Consider the following 20,014-nt stretch of genomic DNA (forward strand, 5'->3'; position numbering starts at 1 on the left):
CTATATCCATATTTCTATATTTATATACATTTATATCCATATTTCTACACATCTATATCTATACTTCTATATACCTATATATCTCTATCCATATTCCCATATCCATATTTCTATATATCTATATATCCATATATATCTATATATTTATCTATCTATACATATACATATATACATACAAAATATATATACATCCATATATACATATACCTTTAAATCTTATAATATAATCCTGTATTCTTAAGATATTTAATAACAGTTTTCTGCATTTCCTTTATCCCCTCTCCTGTTGTTCCTATTAATCCTTTCAAATTCCATTCCCTTCCAATTTGTCTTGTCTTTTGTTTTAATTCTATCCTTTCTTTATCATATTTCCTACAATATAATAAAATATGTTCTACATTTTCTATTACTTTACATTCTATACATTCATCTGTTTCACTTTTCTTTAATAAAAATAATGTTTTATTTAACCCAGTATGATCAAATCTTAATCTAGTTAACATAGTCTGAAATCCAGCTAACTGAGTTAGCGGCATATGAAGAACGGAGCCCTGCTGCCGGGTCACGGAGGACAACCAGCGCCCCCTACAGTCGCATCTTGCAATGGCTGCATGGCGTAGATTCTCTGCAATGAACGGTTACCGTAGCGCAGCTCAGTTTGCTGTGGATCCAGTTTAACAGGGAAGCTTAGAGGTTCGGTTCGGTTCGGTTCGGTCTGACCCGGCCGGGGATGAACAGTTTTCATTAAAAACAAACATGGAGTCGACCTTGATGACGTCAGAGGGGTTCTCGGTGAGCGTCAGGGCGGACCGGCGCCAAACGAACCACCTGGTTTCACCAGAACCGGAGCGGCTAGCCAGCAGAACAGGCGGTACAGGTGAGCTAATTGGTTTATGTCACCTGTGGGGTTAGTTACCTGAGGTAACCTGGCGGGTTTAGGGTGACATGTTTGGGAGTTTGCTGGTTTCCCAGCTGTTAGCATCTAGCTGTTAGCTTCTAGCTGTTAGCCTCAGAGCTAGCTTCCTTTCAGCTACTGTAGTTCCTCCACATTTTCTAAACATTAGAAGTAACAGAATCAAAGTGAGATATTTATCAAAGTAAAATGTTTAATGGAGCTGGAGGAGCAGAGCTCTTTAGTGCCTCCCGGCTCCGGGGGTCGTAGAGGCGGCCAAAGGGACTTCCAGCAGCGGGGGCTCCACGTGTTCTCAGGTCGCGTTCAGACCCGCTGAGGTTAACCCGCTGATATTAACCCAACCCGCTGAAGTTAACCCGCTGAGATTAAACCCGCCGAGGTTAACCCGCTGAAGTTAACCCGCTGAGATTAAACCCGCTGAGATTAAACCCGTTGAAGTTAACCCGCTGAGATTAAACCCGCTGAAGTTAACCCGCTGATATTAACCTGCTGAGGTTAACCCGCTGATGTTAACCCGCTGAGGTTAACCCGCTGATGTTAACCCGCTGAGGTTAACCCGCTGATATTAAACCCGCTGAGATTAAACCCGTTGAAGTTAACCCGCTGAGATTAACCTGCTGATATTAACCCCGCCGAGGTTAACCCGCTGAGATTAACCCGCTGAGATTAACCTGCTGATATTAACCCGCTGAGGTTAACCCGCTGATATTAAACCCGCCGAGGTTAACCCGCTGAGATTAACCCGCTGAGATTAACCTGCTGAAGTTATCCCGCTGAAGTTAACCCCGCTGAGGTTAACCCGCTGAAGTTAACCCGCTGAGGTTAACCCGCTGATATTAAACCCGCCGAGGTTAACCCGCTGAGATTAACCCGCTGAGATTAACCTGCTGAAGTTATCCCGCTGAAGTTATCCCGCTGAAGTTAACCCGCTGAAGTTAACCCGCTGAGGTTAAGCTAGGCTGTGAATGGGCTCAGAACCACATGGTTCCTGCTGTAGCAAACACAGATAAACTAGCATCACTGGTCCTGTTGGTAATGAAAGGAAGCAGAAAGGACACCTGGTTCCAGGTGGCAAAGCTAATAAAGGCAAAATCAGCCATTGTGAAAATAGAGAACAAATATTAACGGCTTAAAATATTAGAAAGTGTGAAAGATAATGTAAGAATTAGATTACATTAGATATACCTCTATTGATCTCACAATGGAGAAATTCACTTGTGACATCGGCTCTTATAAGTAACAGAAGGTGCAGGTGAGGCAAAGGTGCATGAAGTGTACACGGTGCATCGGGATATATGCAGTGGAATAAAGAAGAGATTTAAGATGATTTATATACAGTAAGGATTTAAATGATCTGAGTAATAATAATGTAGCTGATTATCAGCTGGACAGGATGAGGATATTTCTGAGATGATTGGATGTGAGGCATTTATTCAGGATGATGATGATGATGATGATGATGCTCCACACCTGAAGCCTCCAGCAGAAAATAAAACTTGTTCAGATAATCAGTAAAACACTTTTAGAGTCTCAGCCGTTTGATCAGATGTAGAAGGTGCATAAATGTTGTTAGTTTTACACATTTTAACAGAACAGTTTCCAGAGGTCATATTCACAAAGAGTCCTAAGACAGAGAGGCCCTAAAAGTTAAAAATGAAAAATGTTAGCAGTGAGGAGGATGAGTCCAAAGGTTCACACGGAACCAGAACCAGGCGACTGGAGCCGGTGATTTACACCTGATCACCTCATAAAGGTGCGTTCAGGAGCCAATTAGTGGCCCGCCATGCGCCGCCCCTAATTAGGCGAACAGAATGAAAACGACCCGAACTTTTCTGTCCATCCGCCCTGACCGTGGGGGGGGGGGCATGCTGAGCGGTAGTGGAATCATGGGGAGGGGGGGGACTAACTAAACTGCAGCCGTTAACTAGCTGCTGTTAACTAGCAGTCGTTAACTAGCAGCCGTTAACTAGCTGCAGTTAACTAGCAGCTGTTAACTAGCAGCTGTTAACTAGCAGCTGTTAACTAGCAGTCGTTAACTAGCAGTCGTTAACTAGCAACCGTTAACTAGCAGCTGTTAACTAGCAGCAGTTAACTAGCAGCAGTTAACTAGCAGCTGTTAACTAGCTGCTGTTAACTAGCAGCCGTTAACTAGCAGCAGTTAACTAGCAGCTGTTAACTAGCTGCTGTTAACTAGCAGCTGTTAACTAGCAGTCGTTGACTAGCAGCCGTTGACTAGCAGTTGCTAACTAGCAGCTGTTAACTAGCAGCTGTTAACTAGCTGCTGTTAACTAGCAGCTGTTAACTAGCAGCCGTTAACTAGCAGCCGTTAACTAGCAGCCGTTAACTAGCAGTCATTAACTAGCAGCAGTTAACTAGCAGCCGTTAACTAGCTGCTGTTAACTAGCAGCAGTTAACTAGCAGCCGTTAACTAGCAGCCGTTAACTAGCAGTCATTAACTAGCAGCAGTTAACTAGCAGCCGTTAACTAGCTGCTGTTAACTAGCAGCCGTTAACTAGCAGCCGTTAACTAGCAGCCGTTAACTAGCAGTTGCTAACTAGCAGCCGTTAACTAGCTGCTGTTAACTAGCAGTCGTTAACTAGCAGTCGTTAACTAGCAGCTGTTAACTAGCAGCCGTTAACTAGCAGCCGTTAACTAGCAGCCGTTAACTAGCAGTTGCTAACTAGCAGCTGTTAACTAGCTGCTGTTAACTAGCAGCTGTTAACTAGCAGCAGTTAACTAGCTGCTGTTAACTAGCAGTCGTTAACTAGCAGTCGTTAACTAGCAGCTGTTAACTAGCAGCTGTTAACTAGCAGCTGTTAACTAGCAGCCGTTAACTAGCAGCCGTTAACTAGCAGCCGTTAACTAGCAGCAGTCAGTGTGAATACGCTAACGCCTGATGTAGCGGAGCAGCTTTAACAGGGCTGGGAGTGAACTAATTGTGAAAACGCTGATTAAGGTTAATAAAGTTTATGTTTTTTTATCTGCTACATTTATTAGCTGAGTGGACCGGGAGGTTCTGGCTACATTTCTGCTCCCATCGTGTCGGGTCGACCCTCCATGATCTGCTGTGTGTTCTCTCAGGTTCTTCTCTGGCTGCAAACGGACCGCTTGGTTCTGCTGATTGTTCTGCAGGAGAACCCGGTTTGTCTCGGCACCAGAATCAACACCTGATGGATGCACCTGAGCTCGGCTCGTTGTACCTGAGAAGCTCGTCGACGGTTTCCCTGAATGAGCGGTAAGACTCAGAACCCGGAGGCGTCCGGAGAACCGGGCGGGTCCGTTCCTCTCACGCTTTCCTCTGAAGCTTCTCTCAGGTTCTGAGGAACCAGCTGACCCGACCCGACGGGCCCATTGTGATGAGCCGTGGAACCCTTCCTCTGCAGCCAGGGAGCCGTAGGAGGAGAGGGCTGCTGCCTCAGGTGAGCCGCGGCGCCACCTGCCTCACCTGCCCAGGTGGTTCTGGTTCGCTGTTGGTCAGCTCTGATGTGTCACCATAAATAGTTCTAAAAATTCTGGTAGTTAATCCTATTTTTGTCATTTTTCCTCTGAAATGGTAACGCAGCTCAGACGTCTGGGTTCAACCCAGAAAACTGCAGCTCTGACACCAACGTCCACGTTTCTCTGGCTGCCCCCCCCCCCCCCATCTGACCCCCGTTTGTTTTAAAGCTTCGATGTTTGAGAGAAACGTGAAACAGCAACGATGCCGTCTGGAGGCAACGCTCCCGGCCAGCTAACCTAACGCGCTAGCTGGCATTAGCTTCCTCACACACCTGTGCTGACACACCTGACGCCGCCACCTGGCCAACCTGGCGGGACGGAGCCAACCAGCAGGGAGGGGAAAACTTTCCTGCCTCACAGAGAGGAGACGGAAATAAGCAGGCATGCCTACGCAAACTATGGCGCTTATTTTAATTATGCGATTTAGTGATGCATGAAATAAAAAATGTCCACCGATATCGATAACCAATAATTTTCTGCTTTTCGTGGCCGATACCAATTCTAATACCAATAAATTCATATTCAATATAGTTTTTGCATAATCTGCAGCTTGTGCTGGATGCAGCTATAATAAACAAACTTAGTAGCTCTGGTTTATCCATAACAGCAAACAAAAGGCTTTGGCTCTTCAAATGCTTATTTTTTTATGCCATCACACAAAAAAGTTGTAATTTGCTTTAACTAATAAAAGACACAAATCAATTCAGAATACAAAGAGCATCCCTGAACATGAAATTATCTGTACTAACATAAGCAGGTCAGCCTGGTGAGACCATCCTGATCTCACGAGGTTTCAAGGTTTCACTCGCAGATCAGTCTGGCTGCTCTCCGTTAAAGAAAATTTGGAGCCGTTCACCAAATGAACGTCCAATCAGCGTTGGCTTTGAGGCGGGTTGAGGTGTGACGCAACGGGAAGCGCGTCAGTTCAGTCTAAAGAACATGGCGGCTTCAGCCGATGAAACTAGCGTTAGCGCGGCTATCGAGCAAGTTTTATCGGAATTACAGAGTAATTTATTTGCTGAGCTAACGAGCCTTTACCTGCAGCAGCAAGAGTAGCTTGGCTTGTGGTTGTGTTTTCGTCGTCGCTCTGTTACGAGCGACGACGCATCTGATTGGTTTATTTGGCCCGTCTATCACCAACATAGGCCAATCAGCTAACCAGTATTTTCGCCCCTTCCCAAAATTACTTCAACAGAAGGTTTCCAGATGGATATGCGGAGCAAATCTATCTGGCGGAGTCAGGTTAAAGCAGGTCAGCCTCGGTTCCAAAAATTCAATAAAGTCAATAAAAGTGTAACGTTAAAAATGACGAGGATGACGATTCTTCAGGTGAGCTTTTAGGTGTGTTGTGTTAAAACCTGAAGCCTATTTTCCTCCTCAGGTTTTGCAAACTGCAAATCTGTTGTCATCTTCTAGTGCTGAGAAAAACGGCCACACTGGGGAAGACGTGTTTATTTATAGTCAGGCAATAACGGAGCCAAGCCTGGGTCCTGATAGTAAGGAACACAAAATCCACAGGTCCTGCCCACTGAGCTATATTATATACTGGAGTGCTAATAGCCGCTGTTAGAACGAGTCGCTTTGAAGCCACCAGCCGCCATATTGGTACTCCCTATTTCCCCTCAGTAACTAGGGAATATGTGCGCTACAGCATCGAATAACGAGGATTTTCTCATGTTTAGGGGGGGTTAAGACTTTTAAAATGTCAAATGCCATATAGTTTAATGTTATGTTCTAAAACTATCAAGTAGTGAGAAAATCATGTGCTGAAATATTTTGCATTTTATTAATTTAAATATATATGTTTAACATTTATAAATAACAATATACAAAAACATATATTTACATATGTGTATACATATATATATATATATATATACATATACACATACTTATATATACATATTTAATATGAATAACATGTAAAATATCTCAGCACCTAATTTCCTAGTAGTTGATAGTGTTAGTACATCCACTGACTGTAGAATTACCTGTGAAACGTTTTCACACAGCCAGAAAACTGCTTGTTGCTGCAACCAAATCCTGTGGGATTCTGGGAGAGTAGGGAGTAGCAAGATGGCGGCCAGTGACTTCAGTTTTTCGGCAAAATCAGCACTCCAGTGTATTATATAGCTCAGTGGTCCTGTCCCGCTTTGGGGCTACTCTGCCTGAATAAAATTCCACCACATTTAATTATCGGCTATTTTTATTGTTAAAATTTACGTATCAGGTCGATTTAAAAAGTTCCACCAAATCGCTCTGATATTTTATCGGTGTGATAAATATCGTGCATCCCTGATGTGATTAAAATGTACCAGCGATTAATTGACTTGTTGATCATAAGGCGTCAGACCCGCTTCTGTTCTTCTTCTGCACTTTGCATCATCGTGTCGTTTCTGAATTGTTCTGCAAACTAACTTTGCTCTCAGAGGATGAAGCTGCGTCTGGGGAGCAGGAGGCGCCGCAGCATCTGGACTCGACTCGGCGGTCCACTGCTGTCCCGCCACCGCTGTAGATTTCCCGGGTTCTGGAGCTTCAGGAGGAAGTACTCATGGCGAGCCAGGAGCAGCGCCCCCTACAGGAGTGAGTACCAGCAGCGCCACAGATCCGCCTTAAGGCCTCAGACCTTTCCATGGGTACCTGCTGCCGTCTGCGGCTGAAGGACCCGGCAGAACCTTCTGCAGCCCAACCAGAACCCAGCTGGGGTTCCTCTGAGGCTCAGAAGTTACAAACCTCTTCTTTCAATCAGGAAGCAGCTGACCTTTATTCCACGTATTAAATCTTTAGTCGGGTTCTCTCAGAACCGGGCCGGACCTCTTCCCTGCTGGGTTCTGCCAGCGGTTTCCTGCTTCCTGGCCTCCCTAAGAGGAAGATGTTCCAGCTGCAGCTGCTGGTGTACCGAATATTGATGGATACGGATAATTATTGAAACTTTTTATATTATATAGAATAAGGACCAGGAGGGAAAAAGGCTGAATTTACCTTAAAGTATTTATTATTTAACCTTTGCCTGTGCCCGTTTAAAATAGGTCAACATAACAATAAATAATCGTCAAGTAAAAGTTTTAAAGTTCAAATGTGCAAAACATTTGGCAAATAAATAGTTACACCTGAGCTCCAACCTCTGTAACAAATAAGTTACTGTTTTTATTCGCCACAGCACCAAACAGCAGTAAGTACTGAAAATAACTAAAAAACTCTCCACATGGTTTAACAGCAAAGAAAACCTCCACCTTCTCAGGCAATAAGGCCATATAACAATAGACACGCACACAAGAATATCAACAATAATTCATTCTTTATAGACGTGCACACTCATCAGTCAAGTAATTAGTAACATTTTAACTTCTAAATCATGGTGGTGGTCTGAACGTCTGAGGAGAACAAAGATGCTTCAGACTCACGGCTTCCCTGCAGAATAACTGGCTCTAAGGCTGCCCTGCTGCCGTGACGTTAAATAATATATGCATATATAATATCTCCCTGCACCAGAAGCCTTTCAGACGCTGGAATGCATAAATACGTTTTTGTCAGCTGGGACAGTGGTGGAAAGTGACGCTCCACATCAGCATCAGGGAGCTTTTTGTTCTTCAGTGAGAGGCCAGGCATCTTCTGCATCTTCTAGACTTTGTTTTTTTGGAGAAACTTCCTAACACTTTGAGTTGTTTCCTCACCGAGTGGCAAAGGTTGCTGAGTGGCAGCCGGTCCTGCAGCCTCTGGTTCGCTGGGCTGGGGATGATCTGCCTGTGACTTCACACAGCATCTCAGCCTTAGGATCTTTAATGGCCTCCGCTTTGGGCTGATGGACTTTCTGAAACGAGGATCAGGTCATCTGTGGCAGAGTCGGCATATTTCTCTATTTCTCTTCCAGATGGGCCGTTATTGTGTTATTGTGATCTTTTGTTGAACAGGTGGAGCCCTGGTTTCACTCAGGAGACTTTTACATACGACTCCCTGAAGGAGAGTGTGAACTCCAGAGGAGCAGTTTAGGCCTCCTGCAGAGACTCAGGATGTCAGCGTCCTGCTGTTATAGTCAGAATAAAACTGTTTGTTCTTCCAGGACCTTTGCAATCATCTTTTGTCTTGAGCCCCTCTGGTTGGAGACTCTGGGACTAGCTGGTGATTCAGGAGATTAAGGCGCTCCAGAGCTTTAAAAAGCTAATTTTTCCTTCCACCAATGGGCAGACATAAGTAAGTAAATAAGTAATAGAGTTCAGTCACATTATTAATCATGTCTGCTTTAGATAACACTAAAAATGCACTGATGATTTTAGTATAAGAAATACATTTATACATTTTGATGATGTCAGTCTATTGTCTAAAGGTAATGAATAATAAAATGCTCGGTCAGGTTCCAGGAGGACTTTGTCTCCTTCAGGCAGGTTCTAAGCATCTTGTTGTCATTGTCAATAAAATGAATTGTGAAGCTGAGGTCCCACACATCTACCTCCTTTTCCTCCTGTTCCTCCTTTGATTCCACGTTGTTTAGGAAACTGTTCCTGGTCAGGGAGTGTGTAGTGGGGGTCAAGCATGTGAATAGGGTGTTTTCACTGACGTCACTGGTCAACTTCCGGTCCGCCATATTGGGTGGCACACTTCCTTATCTCTAGTTGTCTTACACATATTATCGTATCGCGAATGGATAAGTACGCCAGCACGCTAGAGCGACCAGATAAGGACGTATATCTGAGGAAATGTTCCGTGATCGACCATATGGACCCGTATGCCCTCCACGGTGCCGTGTTTAGCCGTAATCCAGATGATTGGCCAAATGTAGAGCACGGCGACATAGTGCATTACCTGGTGTTCAGTGAAAACCCTCTGCACACTCTTGAGGAAATGAGAGCTTACAAGGGTCTAGAGGCTCACAACCAGTTCACATCTGGTTATGTACATCAAGGAAATCGCCATCATACGTGGACGGGTGAGTTTTAATAAGATGGTAAAAATGTAAACAATCCGACGCAAATGTGTTGCAAATGTGTTGCACCGCCCGTCGCATGCTTCTGCGGTGGCCGGCGGTGCGCGAAGGCGCTTGGCTGCAAGGCCGATCGACGCCGATCGACGCCGCTCGCGGCTTTAATTATTTAAGCAGAACAATGACCAGTGCAAAATTAAGTTGTATTTACCGTATTGGCGCCGGTAGGAGCTGCAGATCATAAAGCCAGCAAACAGTGGGAACACAGTAACTCATTCAAAGGTAAGCTGCGCTCAGACGGGCTGGCACATGCTAGTTTAGTAGCTGCTAACCGCCAGTGCTAACAACCACTCGCGCATGTAATGTACTTTTAACTTGCTGCTATGTGTTTCAAACGTTTAGAACACACTCTCATTGACATCGGGATACTGTGGAAAGTTATGTTCGGTCTTACAGCCGCGATCCAAGCGAGCCGACTCTTTGTTATCTCTAACAGTTGTTCTCCGTGGTTGCGCCTCCAGGCAGGAAAGCGGTGGAAAATTAATCTGTTTCTATGTTTTTCCCATGGCGATCATGTGTTGCGCTGTTACAGCCCACAATACAGCAACGGTTTACCATGGTTCAAATCAAGTTAAGGTGAAATTAATCAAATTAAAACACGGCTGAGAGAGGGAGTACAGTACGCGGTAGTAATAGGCAGTAGAGGCGGCGGAGGCAGTCAACACGACAGCCGCGGAAAGTAATAAGTCATAACGCCCAAGCCCTATTATTAATATATTCTTCTTATATGTTTTAAATACTTAACAGTTAATTACCTGTGACAAAGTGAGCACCGCAGACTCTGGCGTATTCCAGCTTAACACCGTCCAAATCGGACCTGGATATCCGTGTCAGCCATAGGTGACGGCGTTGTTCAGACAGCTGTTTTGTTTTTTCACACTGATTCACTATTACGGCTGGTAGGCGATAGAAAGCGTTGATCTCCACCTCCACGGGCCGTGCAACCAACCATTAAACACGTTTTCCCCATTGTTCACTTCCAATACTGCCTAAGGCGTCATACAATGCAGGTCAACGGTGCGAAACGACTGCCACCCAATATGGCGGACGCGCTGAGTAGTCACGTGAGCGTGACGTCAGCTGAAAACCCCCTATTGGATTACCGTATGTTTTGGACCAAAAGTCGCTCTTAAAGTCGCATCAGTGACAAAATGCACCATAAAGAGGAAAAAAACACAAGACTATACGCATTTTATAGACATTTATTTCACACAATCCAAGACTAAAAACTGACATTTAATTTGGTAAACCAAATTATTAAAATACACGGCTGCATCCAGAACCCGACGTGGAACAGACCTGAAAGGATGAAAGTGGTAAATTAGCAGGTTTTATGCAGCGCGTAACGCTCTGTTAAAATTAAGCCTTAATTAGACGGTGAGCGTAACGTTGCTACGTGCTAAGCTAACAGTAGAACACATTAGGCTGTGTCTCATTCCGAACACTTCCTTCAGTGCACTGCTGATGTGCACTGACCACTTACTGCCGTAGAGCCCACTTTCGACCGTTAGTAGTGTTCCAAAAGGAACACTTATGTTAAAACACTTACCGGGATGACGTGACGAACGACAACACATGTGACCGCAAATTTTTCAGACCGCCAAAAATATATGCTGGCGTTTGTTTACAAACAACAATCGTTTATATTCACAGCATGTGGATAATACATCGCCTCCGACGTCAACGCAGGATCCTCCTCCTATTGGCTGAACGTGAAGTATGTTCGTGTATTTTACAAACACCTATTGAGTACAATGCCTCGTATTACCACCATTACTTACATTTATATGATTGCGGTGTCGCAGCTCCGGCTGTCTCGGCTGAATTGTCCGCCATTATTTTCAAAATGGGAACATCGTCCCGACGTCCTTAGCCCCTCCCTTTCCGCTTTGTAGTCAAGATGGCGTCTGTTTAGTGCGAGTAGGGTCCATCGTTACACACTGCATTTTGTGCCCGTTTTTAGGGGGTCATCCGGGTACTTTCTACACTACATACTTAAAACTAAGTGTTCGAAGTGTAGAAGTAGGCGGAATGAGACACAGCCTTAAAGCTGACGTGCATCAGTGAAGTTGTAACCTGCCCGGACAACAGAGCTGTGAGCTAGCGCTAACTGGTGTTAGCTTCACGGACGGCCCGATAACGGCTTCTGTGGCGGTCTGGATGCTTTGAGCTGCTGCGTGAATCCAGACTGAGAAACATGTTCAGTCCTTGTTGTCCATAGGTTCATGTTTAAATACATTTTAAGTGGTACAAGAAAACGATTGTGTTCACAAGCCTAGAGCGCCCTCTGGTGGCTACAGACGGTAATGTTTTCTCCTTGGTTCATGTTGGTCAGTATGAATTAAAATTTAACTCAGGGTTTCCACGGGGCATTAAGTCATTAAATTAATTTTTTAAAAATTAAGGCCTTAATTGGCATTAAAAGTCATTAAATGTGATTATCTGTGGCATTAAAAATGCCTTATTTTTTTCTAAAAACATACGGTCATAAAAGCAGTTTAGTCAGATATATTATCAGATATAGCTGCTTCCGGTGGATCGTAAAGCCGTTTGTTTTTATAATGTTCAGGAAAGGAGCTTGACGCGGAGAAAGAGCTAGAGAACGGGAAAATGCAAACTTCAGCAAAAGTGAATGGAAAACGAGGAATTGGGGACATGGCTGCAGCCTGTCGACGGTAAAGATGACGAAGGATTTTGCCGTGTTTGTTAAAAAAATTAAGCTGCACAATGAGTGCCAATGCTTTATGATCTCACATGAAGTCGGCCAGTGTAGTCCAGGGTGTGGGCGGGTATACGGCGCATAGCCACTTATTATTCAGTCAGCATTACGTATACCCACTTCTGCAGTGATATTAGTGTCTTTTGTTTGAGCGCGCAGTGAGACAGGTATTCAGCGTTTAAACATCACGCGCTCTCAACTCTGATTAAACTCTTCTCTATCCACTATGATGGCGCTCGGTTACATGTCTGTCTGTGACCTGCTGCTTCCACGCTCAACACCAGCTCTGCGCTCTGACTTCAAAAACTGTCCTCCTCACCAGCCAATCACAGACAGGTTTCTTTCCATCCAATCAGAGTAGGGCTTGAAAATACTGCATTCAGATGGATTAAATGAAAATGCTGCAGCTTTTGGCAGAAATTACTAAACATAACGGTGGGATTGGAGAAAAAACAACAACCAATAAACAGTTTAATATTTTAGCCTAAAATATTTAGTTTAAAATAATTCCTTGAGTTACTCAGGGCAGTCATAAGTAGTTGGTCAACGGCGGCAAATCTCCGTCTATAGCAGCTCTTACCGCCCCCTACATTTCCCCGATTATAGACCAGTTCACGCGTGACGTCACCAGCTACATCAGCGCTACGTCAGCGCTACATCAGCACTACGTCAGCGCTACGTCCGGGTCCCGCTGGTAGGCAGAAACAGAACTGTTCTCGTCTACTATGACTAAACGGGTGATTTAGAGCGTACTTTTAGTTTATTTTTGGAATCTAAAGAATGCCTACGACTTGTTGTGCTCCCGGTTGCACACAGAGGCATTCCAGATCGTAGGATGTACGTTTCTGTCGTTTACTGAAGAAAGAATAAAGAAATTGATAATTTCAATGAAAAGAGCGCAGGCAGACACTCCCAATGGACTGGGGGGGGGGGGGGGGGGGGGGGGGGGGCATCATACCACGACAGAATTTGCAGTCTACACTTCATCTCCGGTAAATACAACTTAATTCTGCTCTAGTCATTGTTCTACTTAAATCATTATATAAATAAAAAATTAGGATATACTTAAGTCAAGACGTAAACGTTCGTTTCATAATAATATACGTAAATGTACAATCTATGCAAACCCTCTGGCATGAATCTGTGAAAAGGATTAATAATATATAATTAATATAGAATTAATTTATTCCCTCATGGCGTCGCGGGGGTTGCTGGTGCCTATGTCCCGATATAAAATAACTGTAGCCGTCCAGTGGTTTCATGCTTCCATGCTCTCTGGTGAATAATAATCTAGAACAGGAGGAACCCAGGATGGAACCTTGGAGAACCCCACATGTGATTTATGTCGTCTCTGATGTAAAGTTACCTGCTGACACTAAAAGTCCTTTAAGTAGGATTTAAACCAGTGGAGAGCTGCAGCAGAGAGGCCGACCCAGTTCTCCAGATGTTCTACCAGGATGGAGTGATCCACAGTATCAATGCTGCACTGAGGTCCAACAGAACCAGCACTGTGGTTCTGAGATCCACCAGAACCAGCACTGAGGTTCTGAGGTCCAACAGAACCAGCACTGAGGTTCTGAGGTCCAACAGAACCAGCACTGAGGTCCAACAGAACCAGCACTGAGGTTCTGAGGTCCATCAGAACCAGCACCTTGATCAGGGCGGTCTCTGTACTGTGGTGAGGAAACCTGACTGGAGAACATCAAAGCGGCTGGTCGTTGTTAAGAAGGTGTTTAATTGTTGAAACTCAGATTTTTCTATAATCTACTGATAAATAAATAATAATAATCTATAATCTACTGATGAAGTCTCCTTCCTGAAGGCCTCAGACTCTGGCTGTGTCTCCTGGATCCAACCTGTGTGCTTCTCTGCTGGTTCTCCACAGGACGGGGGAACCTGCACCTGTGTCTCGGGCGGTGCCGCCTGGTGAGGACAGGAAACCCCCAAACACCGACAGCAGGTCAGTCCCTCTGTCTGATCAGGTCTGAAATATGTTCTGATAATATGTTCTAATATGTTCTGATAATATGTTCTGATAATATGTTCTGATAATAAGGTCTGATGATATGTTCTGATAATATGTTCTGATATGTTCTGATAATATGTTCTGATAATAAGGTCTGATGATATGTTCTGACAATATGTTCTGATAATAAGGTCTGATGATATGTTCTGATAATATGTTCTGATATGTTCTGATAATATGTTCTGATGATATGTTCTGATAATATGTTCTGATAATATGTTCTGATAATAAGGTCTGATGATATGTTCTGATAATATGTTCTGATAATAAGGTCTGATGATATGTTCTGATAATATGTTCTGATATGTTCTGATAATATGTTCTGATGATATGTTCTGATAATATGTTCTGATAATATGTTCTGATAATATGTTCTGATAATATGTTCTGATAATAAGGTCTGATGATATGTTCTGATAATATGTTCTGATATGTTCTGATAATATGTTCTGATAATATGTTCTGATGATATGTTCTGATGATAAGGTCTGAAATATGTTCTGATAATATGTTCTGATGATATGTTCTGATAATATGTTCTGATAATATGTTCTGATAATAAGGTCTGATAATATGTTCTGATATGTTCTGATAATATGTTCTGATAATATGTTCTGATGATATGTTCTGATGATAAGGTCTGAAATATGTTCTGATGATATGTTCTGATGATATGTTCTGATGATAAGGTCTGAAATATGTTCTGATAATATGTTCTGATGATATGTTCTGATGATAAGGTCTGAAATATGTTCTGATAATATGTTCTGATAATATGTTCTGATAATATGTTCTGATAATAAGGTCTGATGATATGTTCTGATAATATGTTCTGATATGTTCTGATAATATGTTCTGATAATATGTTCTGATAATATGTTCTGATAATATGTTCTGATGATATGTTCTGATGATATGTTCTGATAATATGTTCTGATGATAAGGTCTGAAATATGTTCTGATAATATGTTCTGATGATATGTTCTGATGATAAGGTCTGAAATATGTTCTGATAATATGTTCTGATGATATGTTCTGATGATAAGGTCTGAAATATGTTCTGATAATATGTTCTAATATGTTCTGATAATATGTTCTGATAATATGTTCTGATAATATGTTCTAATATGTTCTGATGATATGTTCTGATAATATGTTCTGATATGTTCTGATAATATGTTCTGATAATATGTTCTGATAATATGTTCTGATGATATGTTCTGATAATATGTACTGATGATATGTTCTGAAATATGTTCTGATGATATGTTCTGTATGCTGCTGCTCAGCCAGTCCGGGTTCTGCTGCCTCGGTTCCGTTCGGTCCAGAACCTGGCTGAGGAAAAACTCCGTCAGGTGTCTGAAGCGGTCCGCTTCCTGTTACTAACGTCAACTCTTTTCTGGCAGGCGCACGCAGGTGGAGTCACACGGCACCGAGGGGCGGGGCCACGTCGGTAAAGGGGCGGGGCTTTCTCTCCAGTGTCGTTCCAACCAAGCAGCAGCTGGATGCACAGCTGGACGAGTACATGTCGTTGTCCAGGAGGAGGCTGGACCAGCAGCTGGAGGACTACATGTCCATGTCCCGCAGACGTCTGGACGAAGAGCTGGACGAGTACATGCTGAGGGCGGGGCAGTCTCTGGAAGACTGAAGGGGCGGAGTCAGGATCAGGTTTTATTTTGTGACTGGAAGCAGATCTGGCTGCTGATTGGTTCAGTTTTCATTGTTTCTGCAGCTCTTCTCCTCGGTTGATGTTTTTTTCTACTTCACTGACCTCCCTCTGCGTTGGAGATCTCAGTTTCTGGAGCTGCTCTTCAGTTCCCAGCCGTTCAAAGAAATAAACGATGTTACCTCCTGAGAAGATGCTGGTCGTTCTTCATGTGTTCAGAGAACTTCACGGTTACTGCCTGGCCAACAGCGCTGGCCGCCTGCATATTATCATGGATTCCACGGTGATTTCAGTGAAAGATAATCCGAAGGAAATCGTTTCAAATTTTTGGAGTAATGTCTTCTGCATTTTCTGAAGGAAGTGAATGTTTGCCCTCCCTCCTCTTAGTTACTGTTGCTAACGTATGATTGGTTACTCTTCATAGAAACTATTAAAGGAGGAAAGAGGTAATTGATGGTAATTGAAGCTTGTCATTTCCTGTTTGCGGTAAGGCGTATTGTGTCACTTCCTGTTTTTCACGATGTGAGCGACGGTGTGTTGCTCCAGATTCTTTCGCTTTTATCTTTAATCTCTTTGCTGTAACATCTGTTTCTAACACATAAGCACTTTTAAAACATTTTCTGTTGCTGCATATCGCGCTTGGGAACTCCTCGTGTTTCACGGTTTGCTTTTTTGGCTTTGTAAAGCTAGCCTAGCTTTACCTTAGCCTAGCTTTAGCCTAGCCTAGCCGAGCTTTAGCCTAGCCTAGCTTTAGCCTAGCCTAGCTTTAGCCTCACAATGGCTTTCTCCCCTATCCGTCCATCAGCTTCTCCGTCTCTGACTAAGTCTCCCCTTATCTCCTGCTCTCTGTGTCAGATGTTTAGTTATTCCTCTGCCTCCTTTAGTGATAATGGTACTTGTAATAAATGTAGTGTTTTTGTAGCTTTGGGTGTCAGAATTAGAGACCCGGCTCCGTGCTATGGAAAGACCAGCTGATAGCCGCCCCTCTGCTAGCGCGGAGCCACATAGACCTAGCGTTAGTTCACTTAGTGGTCCTCCAGAAGCACCCGAGCAGGCGGGTAAGCAGGCCGGCTGGGTGACAGTTCGTAGGAAGCATAGCTCTAGATTTCAGACCCCAGATCACCACCAACCCGTCTGCGTTTCAAACAAATTTTCCCCACTCAGCGACACACCCGCTGAGAAGCTGACCCTGATTATTGGGAGCTCAATAGTCAGAAACGTGGCACTAGAGACACCAGGGACCATAGTTAAAGGCCTGCCAGGGGCCAGAACGGGCGACATAGAATCTTACCTAAAACTACTGGCTAAGGATAAGCGTAAATACCGCAAAATTGTTATTCACGCTGGCGGTAATGACACCCGGTCACGCCGATCAGAGGTCACTAAAGTTGGTGTTGCTTCGGTGTGTGAGTTTGCTAAAGCAATGTCGGACTCCGTAATTTTCTCTGGTCCCCTGCCTGATTTGACCAGTGATGACATGTTTAGCCGCATGTCATCATTCAACCGCTGGTTGTCTAGGTGGTGTCCAGAAAACGACGTGGGCTACATTGATAACTGGAGAACTTTCTGGGGAAAACCTGGTCTGATCCGGAGAGACGGCATCCATCCTACTTTGGATGGTGCAGCTCTTCTTTCTAGAAATCTGGCCGGATTTATTAGTCCTCCTAAATGCTGACAACCCAGGGTCCAGACCAGGAAGCAGAGCCGTAGTTTAACACACCTCTCTGCAGCTTCTGTACTGTTACCCACCCATTATCCTATTGAGACGGTGTCTTTCCCACGGCCAAAACTTAACAGATCAAAAACTGATCTAAAAGGAACAAATCAAAGTTCTGTGTTGCAGTTCTGTGGTCCGACACCAGAACCTGGGAGGAAGTGAGGACGACTCTAGTTTGTAATTTAAAACGTTTGTACGACTGAATGAAAACCTGAGTGGACTGATAATCGGTCTGAAGTGGTGTTGAGGTAAAGCCCGGTTCTGGTGGTGTTAGAACCAACAATGCTGGGATGTTTTTATAATCTTTCTGAAATGTTTCTCCTGTGTTTAATGAAACCTTAAAGCGGCTGTAGTTCCTGCAGCTGTCCAGAAGATGGAGGTGTTGGTCTCTTTTCTCCAGACCCGGCCCACTGGCAGCTGGTTCCAGAACCAGAATCAGCTTAATGGGCCGACTGTGTGCAGAATATCAGAGAATTTGACTTCAGTTGCAGATATGAGGTATAAATAAATGTTCTGTTTGTTTTGCCTCTTTGTAATACATGAACTAAGGAGGTTCTGATTAAATCTGCTTAATTAGATCCTCAGCAGAGGAGCTGAGAACTCTGGGTCCAACAGAACCAGTCTGGGGCAGAACCGGTCTCCATGCAGGCTGGTATCAGCAAACAGCGCCACCTGGAGGTGAACGCCTGAACAGGTCGTGACCAGGGGGCAGGTGTGGGTTCTGCAGAGATGTTAGCTGGACCTGGACAGGTTCTGGAGGAGGGAAGGTCAGAACTGATGGTCCTCTGCAGACCTGATTGGGGGTTGTAGTTTGGACCGGTCCGGTTCTGTGGATGATCCAAACCACACAGTGATGGACGAACACAGAACGGACCGGATGATGGCGGAGGAGTTGGTGCAGGAGGTCCAGTCTCTGCCGGGCTTCTTCAGAACAGGGTCTATGTGGGCGGACCAGCTCAGGTCCAGAGACGGGGTGGTTCTGAGGAACCGTGCGTGATCCGCAGTAGAATGGACCATAATGTGAGGCCGTTGGTTGACCTGAAGGATCATGTTCTAGATTGACCTGCAGGAGGTGGTTCTGCTGCCCATCAGGGTTCTTCAGGGCGGTTCTTCCTGAGCTCCTCATGCTTCACATCACCTGCTTTGTTCCACAGCAGGAACCGCTCGGCTCTTCCTCCACTTCCATGCACAGCTGGTTCTGTTTGGACCTTAGGAAACAGAACCAAGGGCTCAACGGAGCATCGACACCTTGGAGGACAGTTTGGTCCTGAAGTGAGGAGATGTTTCAGAATCCAGTCTGCCTCCAGTGATGATGAGCCCGCTTTATGGTGAAGATGCTGCTGGTCTCTGGATCTGCTGGTTCTGCTGCAGGCTGTTCTCCACCATCTGTTCAGAACCTTCTCCACAAATACAGGCCAACTCATCTTCATCGTGTGAAAAGATGAAGATGAGTTCAGCAGCTCTCGTTAGCCGGTATCACATCCAGAAGGTGATCCTCCAAAGAACCTGAGAAGCCCTGATCAATGGAAGCCAGATCAGGAGATCCACCGTGGCGCCGGCAGGAAATGGGCCTCAACCAGAGGAACCAGAATGTTTAACGGCGGCAGAGAATTAAAATGAGTTAATTGTTTAAATTAAAGCTGTATTCTCACACTGCACTCATCCAATACCCAAAGGGGGGGGGGGGGGCTTTATTTATTATGTGAATCAAGACAAAGTATGAAGTTTAATCAGTTATTCTTGTTTTAGCTTAATCAGCTACAGCATTAATGGGCTGTAATCTACATGCAGGTGATGATGATGATGGTGATGATGATGATGATGATGATGAGTTACTGAAATCATTTCTTCATCGTTTTCACACAACTTTGCTTCACCATCCTGCTTGATGCTGATTTTCCTGCAGCTGTAATCTGTGTGGATGAAAACTTTTCTAAAAACGGTGCCGTGTGACCCATGTCGTTTTTAGGGACATATTTGTTTCTATAGAGACCCAGCGTGGTCCAAACGTGGTTCTGGAGGAGCGTTTCAGGCCTGATGCAGTCAGAGGAAGCAGCTGTCAGGAGGTTTTCCAGGAACAGGTCCAAACATGAACCCGGTTCTGAGAGAGCGGCTGGTTCTGGATGAGGAAACAAACTCTGTGAACCCTGCTGGCTGGAGTCCATCTGTTGACCCGGAGCTGAGAGGTGGTTCTGTTTCTGTCTGCCGGGCCCAGAGCAGCGCCGCCTGACACCGCCCCGGTCCACAGAGGGAAGGTTCTGCCAGAGTTCTGCAGCAGACCCTTAAACCGGGCTGGAGAACCTTCAGATCATTTTACATTTTCACCTTCCAGTTATTTGTCAGATTGTTGAGGTTCTGAAGAACAGGAAGTTCTTCTCAGACCCAGAAACAGGGAATTTACCCGGCATCTCCTGGACCGGCCGGGCCTCCAGAACCATAAACACCGGGTCAGCAGCTCAGAACCGTCCGTTTATTTTTACATCATTTATTTCCGGCC

The 20,014-nt window shown here is 44.5% G+C and overlaps 1 protein-coding gene across 2 annotated transcripts; it reads left to right on the top strand.

Annotated features, from left to right (window-relative positions):
* The first annotated feature begins 528 nt into the window (after positions 1-528).
* On the top strand, positions 529-15,989 carry LOC118562728. Of its 2 annotated transcripts, none has more exons than XM_036135628.1 (6): positions 529-877; positions 3,995-4,148; positions 4,218-4,332; positions 6,841-6,994; positions 13,931-14,068; positions 15,541-15,989. In XM_036135628.1, exons 1-6 carry the CDS (start codon positions 757-759, stop codon positions 15,780-15,782), a joined length of 924 nt encoding a protein of 307 aa, XP_035991521.1. In that variant the 5' UTR covers positions 529-756; the 3' UTR covers positions 15,783-15,989. The 2 variants fall into 2 exon arrangements, with proteins under 2 accessions (XP_035991521.1, XP_035991522.1); XM_036135629.1 differs by having other exon boundaries at positions 534-877; positions 13,994-14,068.
* Positions 15,990-20,014: the final 4,025 nt, after the last annotated feature.

Source organism: Fundulus heteroclitus, chromosome 3 (assembly GCF_011125445.2).
Source record: "Fundulus heteroclitus isolate FHET01 chromosome 3, MU-UCD_Fhet_4.1, whole genome shotgun sequence".
Taxonomy (NCBI): Eukaryota; Metazoa; Chordata; class Actinopteri; order Cyprinodontiformes; family Fundulidae; genus Fundulus; species Fundulus heteroclitus.